General features: G+C 40.0%; 2 protein-coding genes across 2 annotated transcripts; both read left to right on the top strand.

Annotated features, from left to right (window-relative positions):
• Nucleotides 1-3,381: 3,381 nt before the first annotated feature.
• LOC113018769 (cornifelin homolog B-like) lies at nucleotides 3,382-5,260 on the top strand (the record flags this gene model as incomplete). The annotated part of the gene is made up of 4 exons (XM_026162133.1): nucleotides 3,382-3,494; nucleotides 3,814-3,941; nucleotides 4,269-4,414; nucleotides 5,051-5,260. Coding segments are annotated over 4 exons (483 nt in total), but the record flags the coding sequence as incomplete, so codon positions are not given.
• A 2,178-nt stretch (nucleotides 5,261-7,438) lies between these two features.
• On the top strand, nucleotides 7,439-14,208 carry LOC113013170 (cornifelin-like). The gene is made up of 4 exons (XM_026153864.1): nucleotides 7,439-7,611; nucleotides 7,931-8,058; nucleotides 8,386-8,531; nucleotides 13,999-14,208. The coding sequence occupies exons 1-4, from the start codon at nucleotides 7,439-7,441 to the stop codon at nucleotides 14,092-14,094; spliced, it is 543 nt and encodes a 180-aa protein (XP_026009649.1). The 3' UTR covers nucleotides 14,095-14,208.
• The last annotated feature ends 8,492 nt before the right edge of the window (nucleotides 14,209-22,700 follow it).

The following is a 22,700-nucleotide window of genomic DNA, read 5'->3' as shown; positions in this document are numbered from 1 at the left end:
CATGCTTCACATGAAAACCAAGATAGTTCCAAAGGCCAGATCTGAATGAGGATGGGGGAGGTTCAATTTCGGGTAGCGTTGAGGCAGTTGCCATGTTGCAACGAGCTTAGCTTCTGTCTTGCTAGCCTGTGCTGCGCTCAGTGGATCTGCACTCGACAGTGCAGCCTATAGTCGAACGCAGATTCACTGAGTGCATAAGACAGACAGCATCGTCAGAAGAAAAGTTGATAAAATAAATAAAAAATTTTGTATTGTTTGATACATATGCGTACCGAACCAAAAGCACTGTATCGAACGGTTCAATATCGATACGAGTATTGTTGCACTATGTAGGGGTGCAACAATACTCGTACTTGGACGTACACAACAATAAAGCCTTGACTGTCTTTATAAGGGTAAACACTCTCATTTTTTGCCTTCCTCTTTTTGTCTGGTGAGTTGTTCAGACAAAATCAACCAACAAATGGTCAGAATTATAGATAATTGATAAAACAGGAATTAAATACCCCCCCCCCCCAAAAAAAAACAAACAAAAAAAACAAAAACACAAAACTAAATAAAAATGTTTGAAGTTTAGTCTTCCTACTGTTCTATGCATTTGTAATAGTTGTGTCCAAGAGGTAAGTAAGAAAAGTTTAAGAAGTTCTTGGGAATATTGTCTCCAGATTTTTACAGACCCAAAATGGGACCTAAAATTCCCAAACTGTAAAATAATGCTTAACCTTTCACATGAGGCATACTGAGTGTCAGCTAAGCAATGGAAACTGAGGCTACAATTTGATATTCTGGTGTGACGAGTCTCGATTTCTGCAAAAACATTCAGATGTTAGGTTCAGAGTTTGCTGTAAACATGAAAATATAGAACAGTTCAGGCTGGTGATGGCGCAATGATGCTGGTGATATTTTTTAGGCACACTTTGGGTCCCTTAGTACTGACTAGCATGCTAGTATTTAGGACTAGCATCATTTAAACACCAGAGCCTAACTGACCATTGTTATGAGCATTGTTATCACCTCCACTGACTAAGTGACTAAGTGATGATAGAAATATAACACAGAGTTCAACAACAAGTATAGCTGTATGTGAATTTGCTGAAGCTAATCTTTTTAGGAGCAAAGATATATTTCATTCGATGTAACAAATATACATATTTTGTTTGATGTAGTGAATAAGCAGAAAAGTTTCAAATTAAAATGTGTTGATTCTGAATACTGAAGTGTCATCTGAGTTGCTGAGTTAGGCAACCGGATGTGTGAGCCATAGGGCATCTGCTCAAGAGAAGGACAGAGAGATGGTAAAATCACGGAAAAATATATATAGTTGTGGTCGGATGTTTGTATCCACTCATCATTGGTCATTGGTCAAGGCCAAAATCACTCATTGGTGATTTTGGTCTTTTAATTATTTCATCCACTGTTCTTTTGCCAGCATAGAATAATTGCACAGCACACATCTTTGATGACTTTAAAAACTAAAAGTTGTGTGCATAAATTTTAATTTATAGTTTGCAGATTTCTTGCTTCCTCATTTTCATGTTGCCGATGTGCATGTTACACAGATGTTACAACAGACAGTTTCTCATCATATTGTGTATTAGAAACATTCAGGTTACTATAGACAAGTTTATTGAGCTTTTACCCTCTTTGATAATTATTTGTTACACTTTTGTGGTATTTTCTTGTTATCAATTCTGAACAAGTTAGTACATTTCAAACAGGCATTTGGGATCAAACATTTTTTAGAGATTCAGAACAGTTCCCTTTTTGAGGATTGGTTTCTCTTTTTTTGTTTTTCTCAGCGTCTTAAGATCCTCTTTTCCAAAACTCAAACTCAAAAGAAACATAAATAATAAAACAGAATACGATTTTTGATTTTTTGTAGAGCAAGTCCAAGTGGAACTGATAAGGAGGATCGATAGGCAGGCAGACTAACAATTCCAAGGAAATGATCTACTGGTGCGCAATTCCCATCCCTAGACAGGACTATTTATACACATCCAGTACGACTGATCACCTGTTGCAAAAATGGTAGAGTTTATACTTACACGGTTACACCGTGCAACAGATTGCAACTACCTGAGATTTCGTTAGTTTTATTGAGTTTTGGTCTCACCTTCTAATTCATTGTGATACCCGTGCAACCCATGCAGGACATACACTAGTTATGTACTTTACTGTCTGGGCCAAAAACATAAAAAACCAGCTTTGACAGCACGACACTGCCTGTGAAATCAACTAAAGACCCAAGCTAGCTCGTTAGCAGCTAAAAATGGCATCTTGTTAATTTAATTAAACTGACAACAACTGTCTTGTTTCTTCAGACTTTAATCATCTTCAATAAATATCCTTACAAATGTGACACTGTTTAAGGGGAACTAACAGCAATATTTATAACAGCAAGATTTATTCCCAGGAAGCATTTTTACGGCAAAGAAATAATCAACCAAACACAAATTTCCTCATCTTCATGTAAATATCCAGCAGCTCCATTTAAAAAAGCAGACATCCCTCCAGCCATAACAGTAAATAAGTGAAATAAATTGTGGTAAAAATACAGATAAAAATACATTTGAGCTAAGTCATCTTGTTTCCTTTCCCAGAAGAATTTGACTCATGAAATGTCAAGAGAAAAACCTGAGGTAGTGACCAGTTTATAAAATACTACATCATCTCTTGGACATTTACATTTTTTGGTTGATGGTGTAGTATTCAGTCCATAAGAATGCATTAATATGCAGGGTTGGTTCTTCTCCAATCTACATGTTACTATTATTATGATTATTATTATTAGCAGTCGTATTACATGTTGAAGTATCATCGGTGCACTTACTAAGCCTCCGCCCCCCAAAAAACACACACAAAAAAACACAGTCCCACTTTTAACCCAGACTTTGGCACAGTCATCTCTTGTTATGCAACATCCTCGGGTCATTTATAAAAAAGCCTGTCATATGTTTCTGTTTAGGCTCAAATTAGTTCGATGTTTGGAGGCTCACAGTGACAGAACTGCGTTAAAGCAAAAGTAACTTTTTTACAAAATGTAAGGTGTAGAAAGTACAGATATATGTAGTAAAAGGTAATCACTAAAAAAACACTACTCAAGTACAGTACAGATACCTGGAGCACAGTAATAAAGTATTTGTACTTCCCACCTCTGGTGTCAAGTGTGTTTGGATTGACAGCAGAAGTACTGATGGATTCATAGAATAAGTCTTGTTGCTGCTCATCGGTTAAGCAGTGTGTTTTCCTTTCCCAGCACTGAAGCAGGGGCTCAGTGAATTCCTAAACATTCGTCATAGCAGTTACTGTGCATCATTACAGTGATTGGTGTGGACTTCCCATCAGGCTCAGCCCTCCGCGGCTCTTGAGTAATCCGTGTGTGTGCGTACTCTCGGCACCTCCCCTTCCTGTTATTGGTCTGTGCTTAAATGCTGGTGTTTCCAAACTTTTTCTCTTGTTTTGAAAGCTCAGAGAACCAGAGAAGACAAAAGAAGGTAAGAAAGACATTTTACACTGATGAACAGCTTAAGAGAATCAGAAATCTTTGTAAAATCATGAATGTAATATGTGGTAACATTTTTCTGAGGAAGTCAGAGATAATAAATCTGTGCTTAAAACCGGTGCCAGCTCTTTTGTCTGGGCCGTACATAAATCATTTGTACAGCTGGCCAAAGGTATTTGTTGTCATTTATATGAACCAGGAATCATCCTGTTATAACATGGATCAAAACCAGTCTTTCACCTTTTTCATGTTGAATTTCTCTAACCAGATAACCACTACAGCATTTCAATCTGTGTCTGTGTTTCCTTCAGCATGGTGATTCCTACAGGCACGGCTGTCCACAAGCAGCCCACCCAGGTGGTGACAGTCGTCAGGACCGTTGAAAACTCTGGCCAATGGAGCACCGACCTCTGTGATTGCTGCTCTGATATGGAGAGCTGTAAGTAAACCCAGGAAACCCTACAAACAGCAGTGATTTCTGCATGAGCGATCTCCTCAGACTTTGTTTGCAATAAGCTAACCGAGTGTTTGAAGTCAGTAAAAAATCAAGAATGAATGAACTATCTGAGACTACATGATAGCAATGATCATTTAGTAGCATTATGGAGTTTTTCATTATTTTACATTTTTCACCAGAAAACCAAGTTTTCGTAATTGGAGTGGAAATGTCGCAATACGTTGTGAGATGTGATGATTCATGTGCTGAGGTGTCTGCTGAGGTGTCTGTCTGTCTGTAAAATAACTCTGTACCTGTTTCTCCCCAAAGGTTGCTGTGGCCTTTGCTGTTTCCCCTGCATGCAGTGTGATGCAGCCAATAAACATGGATGGTGCTGTGCAATGCCACTCCTGGACGTTTGTGGTGTGGTGTCCTGCTTACTCCGTGGATCCATCAGAGAGCGCCACAACATTGAAGTAAGGCTGGATTAGAGATGGAGGACACTGTTACAAACTACACTTAAAAGATAGATGAGGTCACTAGAGGAAGTGCACTTTTATAACTTCTGCACTGGCTTCACTTTTAAGCCCTGGAGGTTTCTGCGAGTTGAATGTGTGTCTTTGTGATGTGGTTGTAAAATGAACTGACGTAAAATCTAAATTTTATGAGATTCATATAAAATGCACACAAATTGTGCTTTGTGCAGATCCTTCTCACTCACCGTCACCTCTTCAATAGCTCCCAGATGTCTCTGTGTCCTCATTATTTGTTTATAAGTAACCACATCATGCAGTGCCATCATAAAAGTGACCTGGATAAAACTTGTGGTATTTTGCAAACCGTAGAGTTTATAATGGAGAAGCTTGAGTTGAGAAAGAGGAAGAGTAAAGTTCTTCAAATCTGAAATCTCTTGCCCTCATCGTGGGGAAAAAAGTTGAGGTTGCTTGTTTTGACAAACTCTCAGATATTTGGTTACCCAGCTCTACACAGGGACACAGCTGCCAGATGAGGGGATGACAACACCCCACTAAACTTTTATGTCTGAGGGGTAACAACAGTAACTCCTGCTGCTTCATCCTCTGTCTATCTGCTTCTTCTTCTCCATCCTGCAGGGCTCGTTCACTGATGACTGCTGTAAAGTGTGCTTTTGTTACCCGTGTGTTTGGGGCCAGATGCATCGTGAGCTGAAGATCAGGGAAAACAAGTAGCCCGCCACCTCGACTGTGATCAGCACGCAAGTTGTCTGTGGATACGATGCAAACATTTTGGCTGTGTGATGAGAGGCTATGACTTTTTCAGGCAAATAAAATCCTTTAATTTTATACATCATGTGTGAGATTAATTGTCCTCTTCTGCAAAACAGAGTTTAACCATTGTTCAGATATAAACTAGTCATATTCACTAATTGTGAACTTAGATAGGATAGTGAGAAAGACATTGTGAGATCACACTGTCCACTCACATAACTTTTCACAGTATTATAATATATGCAAATGAAATAATTGTGTATGATGGTGGAACCTGGCAGGGTGACGCTGATCCTTAACAACAAGGAAACAGACCACAGACACATAGACGTCTGAATGTCAGTAAGTGCATCTCTCACCAACATGAACATTGATCATAATGAAAAAGACCAGCATGGTACAGCCTGAAGAAAGCCAGACACCATGTGGCGCTTTTACAAATGACAGCTGCAGATGTGTGCAAAGAACTCTACGTGTGGGGAACAATAATGTGACTCAAAGCATCTGTTATGTGTATCTGCTGTCCAAGTAGGTTAAACAACATTAGCCAACATCAGAGTTAATAAGCTCATTTTAGCTCTGTGAGGCACTGGTCTGCTGCCATGTCGTTTCTAGACAAAAAGCTGACGTACTTTATTGTCATAGTTGATAAAGTTTCTTCATCAAGCTTTAACATTTACAGAACAGCTCAAGATCCAGATGAGAGCAAGTCAAATGGACATGTTATGGCCCGTCTAGGCGCGGCCAGACCACAACATAAAGGGTGATCCATCCCCGTCCAACCCCAAGCAGCACGTCACACACTTAATATTTTGTGACAGTGATTTATTTACAACAAGGTGCAGTTAAACAAAGGAAGGGAGCATCATAACTTCAGGGTGAACCCAAGGCCAAAACAACAAACAAAAGTAACCTATCTCAGGAATAAACGCAACTTAGGGGAGACCGGGGATAGTTCTAACGTGGGTCAGTTGTAACACTTCCAATTTCTCCAATCAGGGCTAAGTTTCAAATGATGTGACTCATCCTGTGCATGCCCAATTCAGTTCTGCTATCACATGTGAAAAATCAGCACATTTCGTCAAACACAGACAATTTAACACGAAAAAAAGTAATTTGTATGCCAAAAAGTAAGTTTTTCTACTTTATTTCAATGTTTAATAGCATTATCTGCTTTGCAGTTAAACTCATCAAACTTAAATTATGTTATTTGTATGTCTATGGGGATATATTCTGTGTAGGTCTTTAGTGCTAATGCTTTAGCCGTTGGCTGTAATGTTAGCTAGTTCATGGCTATAGGAGTCTGGGTCAGTTGTAACAGCAACAGTCTGGGTTAGTTGTAACAATAACGCAGATGTTACAACTTGCCACACTATTACTTTAACTTATATTAAACAAGTTGGGGCAACGACATCAGCAGAGAGAGGTTCACTGGTCACCTTTGTATATGCGGTTAATGCCATTGGCAACACAATTCCTCCACTGTTTGTGTTCCCACACATACATTATGCAGACCACTGTGTCAGAGATGGACCAGTAGGAAATACTGGTAGTGGAAATAAATCAGGATGGGTGCAAGAAACAGATTTCCTCATCTTTCTGAAGCACTTTGCAAACCACACCAAGGTAAGCCATGATAAAAAGTAATGGAATTGCGATGTTGGTGAACAACTACATTTTTTCAGCTTCATTGTTATGTTTAAAATTGGTGCAAGAGTTGTAGGTTATAATGCCCACTGAGCCAATGAGGCCAAACTCAAGGAAGACCAACCAAAATTAATGAAATATTCAGCTGCAGAAAATTCCATAATTTGTCTTTTTTGGGGGGTTGGAATATGTTCAAAAGCTAGATTTCTGCATTCTGTCACACACACACACACACACACACACACACACACACACACACACACACACACACACACACACACACACACACACACACACACACACACACACACAGCTACATTAATGGCTCTAAGTGCATTCATGTGTTGAATAAACAAAGATTACATGTTAATATTTTGTTAGTACCCTTATTTCATTGTGTTACATTTCACCCCAGGATATGTTACAACTAACCCAGACTATGGGGTTAATTGTAACATTTCACTCTTTGTGTTTGAGACCATACCATGCAATGGGTAATTGTGCTGCAGAGAAAATAGCTGCACTATTTAATAGCCGAGACATGTAAATACTTTGCATTACATTTTGAAACCACTACCTTAAAAGAGCTCCAATTTACAGACAGAAATGTCAAATGGACTTCCCATCAGGCTCAGCCCTCCGCGGCTCTTGAGTAATCCATGTGTGTGTGCGTATCTCGCCACCTCCCCTTCCTGTTATTGGTCTGTGCTTAAATGCTGGTGCTTCCAAACGTTTTCTCTTGTTTTGAAAGCTCAGAGAACCAGTGAAGACAAAAGAAGGTAAGAAAAACATTTTACACTGATGAACAGCTTAAGAGAATCAGAAATCTTTGTAAAATCATGAATGTAATATGTGGTAACATGTTTCTGAGGAAGTCAGAGATAATAAATCTGTGCATAAAAACGGTGTCAGCTCTTTTGTCTGGGCCGTACATAAATCATTTGTACAGCTGGCCAAAGGTATTTGTTGTCATTTATATGAACCAGGAATCATCCTGTTATAACATGTATCAAAACCAGTCTTTCACCTTTTTCATGTTGAATTTCTCTAACCAGATAACCACTACAGCATTTCAATCTGTGTCTGTGTTTCCTTCAGCATGGTGATTCCTACAGGCACGGCTGTCCACAAGCAGCCCACCCAGGTGGTGACAGTCGTCAGGACCGTTGAAAACTCTGGCCAATGGAGCACCGACCTCTGTGATTGCTGCTCTGATATGGAGAGCTGTAAGTAAACCCAGGAAACCCTACAAACAGCAGTGATTTCTGCATGAGCGATCTCCTCAGACTTTGTTTGCAATAAGCTAACCGAGTGTTTGAAGTCAGTAAAAAATCAAGAATGAATGAACTATCTGAGACTACATGATAGCAATGATCATTTAGTAGCATTATGGAGTTTTTCATTATTTTACATTTTTCACCAGAAAACCAAGTTTTCGTAATTGGAGTGGAAATGTCGCAATACGTTGTGAGATGTGATGATTCATGTGCTGAGGTGTCTGCTGAGGTGTCTGTCTGTCTGTAAAATAACTCTGTACCTGTTTCTCCCCAAAGGTTGCTGTGTCCTTTGCTGTTTTCCCTGCATGCAGTGTGATGCAGCCAATAAAGATGGATGGTGCTGTGCAGTGCCACTCCTGGACGTTTGTGGTGTGGTGTCCTGCTTACTCCATCAGTCCATCAGAGAGCGCCACAACATTGAAGTAAGGCTGGATTAGAGATGGAGGACACTGTTACAAACTACACTTAAAAGATAGATGCGGTCACTAGAGGAAGTGCACTTTTATAACTTCTGCACTGGCTTCATTTTTAAGCCCTGGAGGTTTCTGCTAGGAGAATAGAGTTGAATGTGTGTCTTTGTGATGTGGTTGTAAAATGAACTGACGTAAAATCTAAATGTAAATTTTATGAGATTCATATAAAATGCACACAAATTGTGCTTTGTGCAGATCCTTCTCACTCACCGTCACCTCTTCAATAGCTCCCAGATGTCTCTGTGTCCTCATTATTTGTTTATAAGTAACCACATCATGTAGTGCCATCATAAACGTGACCTGGATAAAACTTGTGGTATTTTGCAATCCGTGGAAGTTATAAAGGAGTAGCTTGAGTTGAGAAAGAGGAAGAGTAAAGTTCTTCAAATCTGAAATCTCTTGCCCTCACTGTGTGCCAAGAGATTTACAGGGAGTGCAGAATTATAAGGGAAATGAGTATTTTGTCCACATCATCCTCTTCATGCATGTTGTCTTACTCCAAGCTGTATAGGCTCGAAAGCCTACTACCAATTAAGCATATTAGGTGATGTGCTTCTCTGTAATGAGAAGGGGTGTGGTCTAATGACATCAACACCCTATATCAGGTGTGCATAATTATTAGGCAACGTCCTTTGCTTTGGCAAAATGGGTCAAAAGAAGGACTTGACAGGCTCAGAAAAGTCAAAAATAGTGAGATATCTTGCAGAGGGATGCAGCAGTCTCAAAATTGCAAAGCTTCTGAAGCGTGATCATCGAACAATCAAGCGTTTCATTCAAAATAGTCAACAGGGTCGCAGGAAGCGTGTGGAAAAACCAAGGCGCAAAATAACTGCCCATGAACTGAGAAAAGTCAAGCGTGCAGCTGCCAAGATGCCACTTGCCACCAGTTTGGCCATATTTCAGAGCTGCAACATCACTGGAGTGCCCAAAAGCACAAGGTGTGCAATACTCAGAGACATGGCCAAGGTAAGAAAGGCTGAAAGACGACCACCACTGAACAAGACACACAAGCTGAAACGTCAAGACTGGGCCAAGAAATATCTCGAGACTGGTTTTTCTAAGGTTTTATGGACTGATGAAATGAGAGTGAGTCTTGATGGGCCAGATGGATGGGCCCGTGGCTGGATTGGTAAAGGGCAGAGAGCTCCAGTCCGACTCAGACGCCAGCAAGGTGGAGGTGGAGTACTGGTTTGGGCTGGTATCATCAAAGATGAGCTTGTGAGGCCTTTTCGGGTTGAGGATGGAGTCAAGCTCAACTCCCAGTCCTACTGCCAGTTTCTGGAAGACACCTTCTTCAAGCAGTGGTACAGGAAGAAGTCTGCATCCTTCAAGAAAAACATGATTTTCATGCAGGACAATGCTCCATCACACGCGTCCAAGTACTCCACAGCGTGGCTGGCAAGAAAGGGTATAAAAGAAGAAAAACTAATGACATGGCCACCTTGTTCACCTGATCTGAACCCCATTGAGAACCTGTGGTCCATCATCAAATGTGAGATTTACAAGGAGGGAAAACAGTACACCTCTCTGAACAGTGTCTGGGAGGCTGTGGTTGCTGCTGCACGCAATGTTGATGGTGAACAGATCAAAACACTGACAGAATCCATGGATGGCAGGCTTTTGAGTGTCCTTGCAAAGACAGGTGGCTATATTGGTCGCTGATTTGTTTTTGTTTTGTTTTTGAATGTCAGAAATGTATATTTGTGAATGTGGAGATGTTATATTGGTTTCACTGGTAAAAATAAATAATTGAAATGGGTATATATTTGTTTTTTGTTAAGTTGCCTAATAATTATGCACAGTAATAGTCACCTGCACACACAGATATCCCCCTAAAATAGCTAAAACTAAAAACAAACTAAAAACTACTTCCAAAAACATTCAGCTTTGATATTAATGAGTTTTTTGGTTTCATTGAGAACATGGTTGTTGTTCAATAATAAAATTATCCCTCAAAAATACAACTTGCCTAATAATTCTGCACTCCCTGTATTCTAAATGACACTTCTTCAGCTGAGAGTCTAAGAGGAGAAAACACACAAACAGACGCTGCAGTTTTAACTTGCAAGGGCATTTCGCAGAGCGCCCACATCAGAGTGGGGGCCCTGTGAAATGCGCCCTCTGTTCTTGCAATTGTCTTTATTTATACACAAGAAAAATGAATACATTTGTTCAGTGACGTGAGCATGTGCGTATGTGATTGTGTGTGTGTGTGTGTGTGCGCGAGGTCAGAACTGCTTGTTTGACTTCTTACTGTCGCTGTGGGAAGATTCAGATACAAATATCAGAACATGTTTCATAAAGAACAATCAGTTCTAAGCAGCGAAAAGGTCATCATGCAGTATTCTATCACATGTAAACTTATATCATTAAAAGCTCATACTGACTACTAAGTACAATTTTCCCTTAACATTCCCTCCTGTTGTCAGTATAACCTTTAAGTGAGATATCAGTATGTAACATCTTGTTGTACATTGTCTGGTATGTAAGTGCAGCAGGCGTTGTTGAAGAGGACGCAAAGTCCCCCTTTCTCTGCTAGTATCATGTCCAAAGCTACTCGATGTTGCATCACTGCGATCTGTAATGCATTGATTTCCTGATTCTGCTGATCGTTGATCTTGCACGAAGCATTCAAGAAGAGTCCAAAGCGGTAGTCCAGAGTCTCGATCCTCAGCATGTTTTTTTCCGGTTCCCACCCAGGGGAACAATGTGTGGAGTACTTTCTGTCCGGTAGTCCACAGTTTGAATTCCTCGGTTACGTTGCTTCCCCATATTGGGTCATGTGGTTGAAGTTTGGGGAACGTAGATCTTCTATTCCGGCGTGCTGTAGAAGTGGTGTTTACTGCGGTCATCCTGAAAGTGTGGTCTGACAGGAATATAGGAGCACATGTTCCTGTCCAGCCTGGGGACAGTATGAAATATGGCCGTTGTCCACATAGCCAGGCCATTCCTTGCACCCAGTACATGCTGTTAGAAGGTCCACTCATATTCACAGGAGCGCCCTCTCCGTGGCCTGCAGTTTGGACACAGTTTGTCGTGTTTCCAACGGGTGTGTTACCTTTCTCTTTTTGATAACACATGGAGTGGTTCCTCCCTGGGAGTTGGTCCAGAAACACTGGGAAGTGGATGGATGTATTCCGGTTTGTCACGTTGAAATCGATCCAGAAGAGTTGATCACATGTTCCATTACTAAGTCCAACAGCGTGCGGGATTGTGTCGTTGGTGATGATTCGGCTGTGTTGGAATCCAATGCCAGCGAAGCTGGCTGCACACTTTGCTTGAGTGTTGTTCATATATTCACCATATAGTGTGGGGTGTGTTGATGTGCTGGGCATATGAGAACAGACATAACAGTCTGTATTTGCCGATTCCGCCTTGGTTCTGTCTTAGATATAACGGTACCAGGCATTGTTCATCCAAGGGTGTATGTGGTCTTGCGTCATGTCTCTTAGGTGGGAGTTGTCGTGCGTCCTGTCTGCCTCGTGGTTCAGCTGTTGTTGGCGTCAGCTGGGGTCCTGTAAGGGTGAGCGTCGTAGTCAAGGTAACCAAGAGGGTCCACCTTCCCATGGTTGCACACAGGTCCGTCACACCTCACACTTGGTTGCCCTAGAGTTGATCAGAGGCTGGAGGTTGAAGTGCGAGCTTACCCTACGGGGGCCCAATCAGCACTCCCCCCTCATGACTGAAGCAACCAAGTGTGGGCTAATGTGCTGTCTTGGGGGTGCCGGGGTTTCCTGGGACCTCAACCTTTTTGCAGTGGCTCTGATGTATCCAGGAGGGTCTCTCCGCAATTTTGCAGGCAGTTGGAGTGGTCAAAAGCACTTGGTATGGACCCTCCCACTGCGGCGAGCTCCAGTTTTTCCTTTGGAGTACTCGGACAAGGATCCAATCACCTGGCTTCAATCTGCGAGAAATAGGTGAAAAAGAGTCTTGCGGCAGTTTATTGTTCAAAACGACTTCTCTGTTTGTCAACAATTGAGTCATCCAATCTGCCAGAGTGGTTTCACAGATTGATTTATCTATTGGCTCGCTAATAACTGGCAATGGAAAAGGTCGCCCATGTATAATTTCAAATGGGGACAGTTTGTTATTTCCTTGTGTCATTCTCATCCACATTTTGACTAGGCCTACACATTCTGGCCAAGGTCTGCTAGTTTCTTCCATTGTTTTTCTGAGCCTTTGTTTTATAGTGCCATTTGTTCTCTCCACTAATCCTGCACTCTGTGGATGGTAGGTACAACGGTGTTTTAAACTGAAACCTAGTGCTTCAGATACTTTGCTGATCACGTCATTTACAAAATGGGTTCCATTATCTGATCTCATCAGAGTAGGAATTCCATATGTTGGAATGAAATGGTTGCATGGACACTTTGCAACTGAGATTGCGTCTGCTTTTTTAACTGGGTAGATTTCTGGCCATTTTGAGAAAACATCTATGATTACTAGAGCGTATTTTGAGCCCTCATTCAATTCAATGAAGTCCATGTGAATTGTATGAAATGGGTGAGGTGGTGTAGGAAAATGTCCTCTTTTTGGCCTTAAGTTACCTTGGGTATTGTGTTTTTGGCAGGTCATACATGTCCTCACATATTCTTTTGCTGAAGTTTCAAAATTTATAGTGTAAAGTTGTCGGGATTCCTCAGATTATCCTTCCTGATGAGCCATGGCTCAAAACTATGGCTCACTAGAGCGGCTGTTTTGTGTAACAATTTGGGAAGAATGGGTTTTCCTGTTATCTTCATTATGTCATCAGTGTCTAGTACTGCTCCGTGTATTAGCCATTGTTTTTGTTCTTTTGGTGGTGCTGCTTTTTGTTCATCCTGCAGTACAGACAGTGGAATAGTGTGAATTTCATGAGTTGTTAGTAAGACTGTGGTTGCTATAGCTGCTGCTTTTGCAGTTTTGTCAGCAAAATTGTTTCCCTTTGTAATTTCAGAGTCATCCTTCTGATGTGCTGCACATTTGCAAATTGCTAAATGTCACATCACATGAGGAGTTTCCTTCCATGTAAACAGATGTGTGCCATGATAAAACCTTCCTCCACACACTAGAAATAAGAAACTAATTTCAACCCTTGTTACATCTTATTCGCTTATTTTATAATCCATTCATTTTTCCAAATCTAGTATCAATTAACTAGTTTGCATATCAGCTTATAATGCGCTAAGTTGACAGGTCAACAGAAATGCACGTTCAAAATATTATCACAAAAAAGAATTTCCTTCATACAAAAAAAAGTTGAGGTTGCTTGTTTTGACAAACTCTCAGATATTTGGTTACCCAGCTCTACACAGGGACACAGCTGCCAGATGAGGGGATGACAACACCCCACTAAACTTTTATGTCTGAGGGGTAACAACAGTAACTCCTGCTGCTTCATCCTCTGTCTATCTGCTTCTTCTTCTCCATCCTGCAGGGCTCGTTCACTGATGACTGCTGTAAAGTGTGCTTTTGTTACCCGTGTGTTTGGGGCCAGATGCATCGTGAGCTGAAGATCAGGGAAAACAAGTAGCCCGCCACCTCGACTGTGATCAGCACGCAAGTTGTCTGTGGATACGATGCAAACATTTTGGCTGTGTGATGAGAGGCTATGACTTTTTCAGGCAAATAAAATCCTTTAATTTTATACATCATGTGTGAGATTAATTGTCCTCTTCTGCAAAACAGAGTTTAACCATTGTTCAGATATAAACTAGTCATCTTCACTAATTGTGAACTTAGATAGGATAGTGAGAAAGACATTGTGAGATCACACTGTCCACTCACATAACTTTTCACAGTATTATAATATATGCAAATGAAATAATTGTGTATGGTGGTGGAACCTGGCAGGGTGACGCTGATCCTTAACAACATGTCGTTTCTAGACAAAAAGCTGACGTACTTTATTGTCATAGTTGATAAAGTTTCTTCATCAAGCTTTAACATTTACAGAACAGCTCAAGATCCAGATGAGAGCAAGTCAAATGGACATTATTTGTCAAAGGCCAGCAGCAGCAGCCATATTCAAATTGATAATTGTCATGAACTTTTTGGGTTGTAAATTCTGTTTCACTTTTACTTAGACTGAGAGACGAGGACATTAACATTAACACATCAACATGTGTTTCTTGTCCAGGTGTGTGGAGTGGCAGAAGGATTTTTATGTCTACACTGAATAATGCTTCTTTAATTGCTTGATAGTTTAGTGGATTGTAACAAGCTCAGCTCCTCAACTCTGTGCGGTGCTGTAAATAATGGATGAAGGTTTATTTGTCTTTTAATGGTGCCTATTAATGTCTGGACAAGAACAGATTATGTGCAGAACAGCACATTACTGTAGCAGAGAAGCTCCAGAGCTACCCAAGCCAGTGTTCAGTGCTATTATGTCACTGTTTTAACACTCCCAGCTTCAACAATCCACTTAAAAGCTTCTTATTAACAGTTAAATAATTCACAGTGATCACAGTGGCCACACAGATGTTCATATCCCATAATCGTACACAGTGCTGTGCTCTACAACCCACCTGATGCTCATCTCTCAGTGCATTTATCCACTGCCTCTGAGAGAGAGTGCCCTTGTTCTTCCACAGAGTAATAGATAAAAACATTGTGGTTATTATGGCAAGTGGAGTCACACACAACATAAACACAGCTACACCTCCATGTGGTTAAGAGACTGAAACAATGTTAAGCATGTTTCTCCTTTTATCTGCTTTCTTACAAATAGTTCAGCTAACTTAGGAAAGTTCTGATCAACGTGAGCGAGCCTCTGCATCAGGCGGGATAATTACTGGGTCCACCTTAAAACCGGTGTATTTTACTCTAATCGCACTACAAAGGTTGCTTTTCAAAGTAACACTGCAATAACTACACCTTTAAATTCAGGTTTATGAAGGTGAAAAAGTTTGTTTGTAACAAGAATGCAATAATGTTCATTTTTGGCGCAATGTATGCATGACATTATGATTGGGTGATGACATCCTCTAAAGGTTTTACCCTAGAATCACGTCAGTTCACCATTAAATAAATGAAACAGAATTTACATGTAAATTGATGCGATTGCCTTGCAATATATTTAAAACAGGCTTTGTGGTAACAGTAGTCTGTGTAATTCAGTTCAATTTTATTTATATGGGCCAATTCACAACAGCAGTTGTCTCAAGGAGCTTCATATTGTAAGGCAGACCCTACAATAATACATACAGAGAAAATATCAACAATTATATGACTCCCTATGAGCAAGCACTTTGGTGAAGTAGGATGGAAAAACTCCCTTTTAACAGGAAAAAACCTCCAGCACAGCCAGGCTCAGGGAGGGGCGGGGCCATCTGCTGCGACAGGTTGGGTGAGGGGAGGAATACATGTCACGGCTTGCGGGATGAGTCGTGTAGAATTTAATGAGGACCCAAGATGCTGGCAGCTGAGATGCAGGAGAGTTTTATTGAGAAGATGGAGATACAAACAGAAACGGCGGAGGTGTGTAGGAAACTAAGCATAACCTAAACTGTAGAAAACTAACAAAACGAACCTGAAACTAGTGATGTGATGTTCTGTATCGAGGCTTCGAAGCTTGTGTCGAGTAATGGAGGGGGCGTTTCCGCGATGCGCGTATCGAGGCTTGCTTCATTTATGGGAGGAGCTGAAAATCATGACGTCCGAAGCCTCGCTGCCCGGCTGTACCACGTGACTGGTTCAGGAAGTGGTTCGAACTTTGCCGCGAGCTATGACAGCGATATAAACCCCTCAGACTTCATTCAAAATGTGGGTGTTTGATGGAGAGTTGTGGTTAGTGAGAGTTTGGAGACAGTTTGGAGGTTTATGAGAGTGAGGAGAGAAAGTCAGGAGAGAATGGAGCCAGCTAAGAAGAGGAGGATGTCCTCCCCTGTGTGGGAACATTTTGATCTTATTCCTCCCAACAAGGTATGTAAATTTCTACAGAAGATGTATTTTCATAATACTGCAATACAATTTATGTTAAGCTGTCGTTACTTTTGTACAAGTTGAAGTGTTTGCTATGTGCCAGGGAGCTGGGATATAACAACAACACCTCATCCATGCTTAGGCACTACAGAGCTTTGCATGAGAATAAGGGGAACACCGATTGTGGAGCAAGACCAGGTGAGCCATCAAATGTCATGATAATATAGCATGCAGTAATGTTACTAAATGATATAACAATATTATACAATGTAATAAGTTACGTGTGTGATATTTATATTTGTGCTTTGTCTTTATTGTCTTTCCTCAGGAGAACAATCTCGAATAGATGAAGACCTGGTTAGCATGGTGATTGAGGACTCCCAGCCATTTAGCATTGTGGAGGACAAAGGATTCAAAAGATTTGTTAAATCATTAAATCCTAGCTATGTTCTCCCCACTAAAAAGGTCGTAAAAGCAGTGAAAATTTAGTTTTTACAGAATAAAATGTGAACAGGCAGGACTGAGGCTCAAAGCCTCAGTGTGTAGCTGTCCATACCTCAACGTTACAAAAGCACAACCACTGTCCACACCCCAACCACACCTCACCTCACAGTAAATGATCATTTCCATTTCAAGCATTTCCAAATAATCATTTCCCATACTGCCAGTATAAATATACACAGTATGCTGCCATCACTACAATATACATGTTTTACACACTCCTTTAGTTGTTGACATTTACAGGCTGTGTGCAAAATGCCACACTCTTCAAATTCATGCCAACTAATATTTTTACGTCCAGTAGATGTCCTACTAGAGCAAATGAAGCTTCAAGACGCTTTGCGCTGGGGGTGAACCAATTGGATGAAAAGCTTCAATGCTTCATGAAGCTTCATCTGCCCATCACTACCTGAAACATTAACTGGAGACCCGGGGAGAAAGACATAGGAACACGCAGGGTATGTAGTAGTATGAAGTACTATTTGTGCATCATTACAGTGATTGGTGTGGACTTCCCATCAGGCTCAGCCCTCCGCGGCTCATAAGTAATCCAAAATCATCTGGCAATCCAGTAAAACTTAGATGTGTGCGTACTCTCGGCACCTCCCCTTCCTGTTATTGGTCTGTGCTTAAATGCTGGTGCTTCCAAACGTTTTCTCTTGTTTTGAAAGCTCAGAGAACCAGAGAAGACAAAAGGAGGTAAGAAAAACATTTTACACTGATGAACAGCTTAAGAGAATCAGAAATCTTTGTAAAATCATGAATGTAATATGTGGTAACATGTTTCTGAGGAAGTCAGAGATAATAAATCTGTGCTTAAAACCGGTGTCAGCTCTTTTGTCTGGGCCGTACATAAATCATTTGTACAGCTGGCCAAAGGTATTTGTTGTCATTTATATGAACCAGGAATCATCCTGTTATAACATGGATCAAAACCAGTCTTTCACCTTTTTCATGTTGAATTTCTCTAACCAGATAACCACTACAGCATTTCAATCTGTGTGTGTGTTTTTTTCAGCATGGTGTTTCCTACAGGCACGGCTGTCCACAAGCAGCCCACCCAGGTGGTGACAGTCGTCAGGACCGTTGAAAACTCTGGCCAATGGAGCACCGACCTCTGTGATTGCTGCTCTGATATGGAGAGCTGTAAGTAAACCCAGGAAACCCTACAAACAGCAGTGATTTCTGCATGAACGATCTCCTCAGACTTTGTTTGCAACAAGCTAATCGAGTGTTTGAAGTCAGTAAAAAATCAAGAATGAATGAACTATCTGAGACTACATGATAGCAATGATCATTTAGCAGCATTATGGAGTTTTTCATTATTTTACATTTTTCACCAGAAAACCAAGTTTTCGTAATTGGAGTGGAAATGTCGCAATACGTTGTGAGATGTGATGATTCATGTGCTGAGGTGTTTTTTCTTCTGTTCTCAAACTGATCTCCCTGAGGGAGCTCAGTCTGGGGGAGTTCTTTTTTCACCTCGTCTTTCGTCATGTTGTGGATTTTCCATTGTTATACCTCTCTGACCTGACCTTGGGATGAATAAAACGAATAAAGTATTATCAACCAATCAATCAATGAATCAATGAATCAATCATTCAATATATATTTATATAACACACACACACACACACACACACACACACACACACACATATATATATATATATATATATGTATTAGAGATGTGCAAAGCAGCCGGTATTTCTATCTGTATTTGTATTTGTTGAGGAGGGACAAGTATTTGTATTTGTACTTTGAATACAATTCAAAATAGGCATAAAAATCCAGTCTTTTTGCATTACACTTCTAACAGGCGTTATAGTGTAAGTATTCTTTGATTATATCCATTATAATAATTATGGATATGCAAAATTATTTGATGTTTTTCTATAAATCCAGCAATAAACAAGTAACAAGGAACGTCATTGAAAAGAAAATAACATAACAGACATTGGCTGTTGTTACTTATGTTATTGCCAGATGGCTCAGCAGCAGTAACACTCTTCTTTTTGGTTCCCTAAATCCATGTGGGGAGTTTCAGCTAAGTTAGTATTTAGTATTTAGTATTTATTTATTTATTGTCATTGTCAAGAACAATGAAATTGCGTTTGGGGCTTCCATACAACCCCCAAAAAAGAAGAAAATAATAAATACCCCTTAAAACCCAAGTGTACATATTTAACCCAGTGTGACTCCAATGCAATAAGACAATCCTTAGCAATAATGTTCGTAGAAATTCAGACAAAGACCTGAGAAACATGACAAAATACAACAATGCAACCCATTCAATATTATTGTACTGTGAGATATGATATCAGATATGATAGTTATCTATTTAAGAAAGAGGGGGGGGGGGGGGGGGGGGCAGGAGGGGGAAGTTAATAAGTGACAACAAGCATTGTTTTAACCTTTTTAACCGGATGTTAACGTTACTCTATCAACAGCTTATTGTCTAAATGAGCGAGCTAACAGAGATACGTAAATTATTAACGACTGCAGGCGTTAATAATGCAGTGTAATGGAATAATCACCTGATCTTCGCGAAAGTTATAAACTGCCTCCGGAAACCAGTTAAGGTACAAAAAAACCCGATCGTGATGCAGTTCAGTCTTTTTTCGCTCAGCCGAGTCGTCTCTATTGCTGTGTGGAGCAGCCTGTGTCAGTCACCTCTTTCACATGTCATTCACTCGTTCGGCCATGTACTGTGGTATCATAAGGAAAAAAAAAGGAAAGCTTTTTCATATAAAGATTTTCCTTGTTCCCGAATACAAATATTTTTTTAAGTATTTGTTTGAAATAAGTATTCGTAAAAAACACGTTATTTGTACCTTTCCGAATACTGGGTTCTGTATACATATATATTAGGGGTGCAACGATACACAAAATTCACGGTTCGGTTCGATACTTTGGTGTCAAGGTTCGATATTTTTTCAATACAAAAAAAAATGTTCATGCCTTTTTAATTTGTCATTTATTAAAATTATAAATATATATTTTAACTCAAAAGTACAGTTTTTAAATTTAATGTTGCTGAAACAACAAAGTAATAAAAATAAATCTATCTGATTGAGGAATCACTCATCTTTGGAAAAGAGAGTTTATTACAGAGAAATGGCTCTTTCCAAAATAAAAGCTATACTATACGCTTCTTCTGGGCTATATTCTCAGCAGCATATTAAACATATCAGGTCCCCATAAGGAGAATCATGTGCTAACGGCTGTCTAAATGACTCGGGTAAAGTTTGTAGCATGCTTGCTTGTTGTTTTTTTTCTGCTTCCACTTGTCTTTGCACTAGGATGATGTCGGCGTAAATGTGCAGTCATATTCGTTTTTTTCCCACTAGTGCTTTCAGGTTAATCTCATTGAAATGACGTTAACGCCACAACACGGCAAATTTCCATTAACGAGCTACCGCGGATCGCCCCGTGCGTGGGGCGTTAACGAGCTAACTGCGCTAACACACTAGCTCCCACCCATGTAATTGAGCATTGCGTGGCACATCCAACATACTGTTTTACTTTAGTCCATGACGCGCTTACCTTCAGGGTCATACGTCACATGAAGACCAAAATAGTTCCAAACGCCAGATCTGAATGAGGGTGGGGGAGGTTCAATTTGCCATGTTGCAAGGAGAGCTTAACTTCTGTCTCGCTTGCTTGCCCTGCGCTCAGTGAATCTGCGTTCGACTACTCCGCCTAGGCTGCACTGTCGAGTGCAGATCCACTGAGCGCTAAACACAGACAGCATCGTCAGAAGGAAAGTTGATAAAATAAATTAAAAATTTTGTATTGTTCGAAACTAAATAAAAATGTTTGAGGTTTAGTCTTCCTACTGTTCTATGCATTTGTAATAGGTAAGGAAGAAAAGTTTAAGAAGTTCTTGGGAATATTGTCTCCAGATTTTTACAGACCCAAAATGGGACCTAAAATTCCCAAACTGTAAAACAATGCTTAACCTTTCACATGAGGCATACTGAGTGTCAGCTAAGCAATGGAAACTGAGGCTACAATTTGATATTCTGGTGTGACGAGTCTCGATTTCTGCAAAAACATTCAGATGTTAGGGTCAGTGTTTGCTGTAAACATGAAAATATAGAACAGTTCAGGCTGGTGATGGCGCGATGATGCTGGTGATATTTTTAGGCACACTTTGGGTCCCTTAGTACTAACTAGCACGCTAGTATTTAGGACTAGCATCATTTAAACACCAGAGCCTAACTGACCATTGTTATGAGCATTGTTATCACCTCCACTGACTAAGTGACTAAGTGATGATAGAAATATAACACAGAGTTCAACAACAAGTATAGCTGTATGTGAATTTGCTGAAGCTAATCTTTGTAGGAGCAAAGATATATTTCATTCGATGTAACAAATATACATATTTTGTTTGATGTAGTGAATAAGCAGAAAAGTTTCAAATTAAAATGTGTTGATTCTGAATACTGAAGTGTCATCTGAGTTGCTGAGTTAGGCAACCGGATGTGTGAGCCATAGGGCATCTGCTCAAGAGAAGGACAGAGAGATGATAAAATCATGGAAAAATATATATAGTTGTGGTCGGACGTTTGTATCCACTCATCATTGGTCATTGGTCAAGACCAAAATCACTCTGGTGATTTTGGTCTTTTAATTATTTCATGCACTGTTCTTTTTCCAGCATAGAATAATTGCACAGCACACGTCTTTGATGACTTTAAAAACTAAAAGTTGTGTGCATAAATTTTAATTTATTTTTCTACATGTCTTTTGACCTAACAAGATTGAGGCCTGTCAACTTCTTGTTGGTGATGATGATTGACTACAAGTGCAGCATAAAAGCATTTGGACTGACCAATACTTTGAAAAAAAGTAAAGCCCAAGAAAATCAGTGAAGATCTAAGAAGACAAGTTGTAGATTTACACAAGTTGATTGTTCATATAAGAGGGCAAAATAAAGAAAGCGATTCTTCTCGTGTAGATTTTTTCTTCTTTTATGAGCTACAGCTCTCACTGCTGTTACTGACAGTTTCTCAACTAGTGTGTGATCAACATCTACATTTCTGAGTAAATATTAGGAGGTATTTCAGGGTTTAAAGCATGTGATTTCTTGGCCAGCATCATCTGCCTGATTCCAAGTACAAATTTCGTAAGTCATGCCATAAACGGAGTTTGCAGATTTCTTGCTTCCTCATTTTCATGTTGCCGATGTGCATGTTACACAGATGTTACAACAGACAGTTTCTCATCATATTGTGTATTAGAAACATTCAGGTTACTATAGACAAGTTTATTGAGCTTTTACAACAACAACAACAACAACAACAATCTTTATTTATAGAGCACATTAAAAGCCAGGGGCATGCCAAAGTGCTTTACATGAAACAATAAAACAATAAAATGATTTACACTAAAACATCAGAATCATATAGGTGTGGGATTATGTTCACAGGTAAAAACCACTAATAGGAACAGTCAATAGCACACAGCTGTAGCAAAGAGAACTGTACCATCATACACAGTGATAGAGGACATAGGCAACGCAACAATAAAATAATAAAATAATTAAGACTATAACGTCAGAGTCATATAAGTGTGAGATTATGTTCACAGATAAAAACCACTAATAAGAATAAACTATAGCACAGAGCTATAGCAGAGTAAAGCTGTAAAGCTGAACCATCAAACACAGTGATGGAAAACATTGACAGCACAGGACAACGCAAAACA

Source organism: Astatotilapia calliptera, chromosome 3 (genome assembly GCF_900246225.1).
Source record: "Astatotilapia calliptera chromosome 3, fAstCal1.2, whole genome shotgun sequence".
Taxonomy (NCBI): Eukaryota; Metazoa; Chordata; class Actinopteri; order Cichliformes; family Cichlidae; genus Astatotilapia; species Astatotilapia calliptera.
This window is presented reverse-complemented; position numbering and strand designations above follow the sequence as displayed.

Bases quoted from the DNA above. Each gene is read 5' to 3' on its own strand.
- LOC113013170 (XM_026153864.1), top strand. From the start codon at position 7,439: ATGTCAAATGGACTTCCCATCAGGCTCAGCCCTCCGCGGCTCTTGAGT. The intron at 7,612-7,930 runs GTAAGAAAAACA...TGTTTCCTTCAG, and splicing joins ACCAGTGAAGACAAAAGAAG to CATGGTGATTCCTACAGGCA. The intron at 8,532-13,998 runs GTAAGGCTGGAT...TCCATCCTGCAG, and splicing joins GAGAGCGCCACAACATTGAA to GGCTCGTTCACTGATGACTG.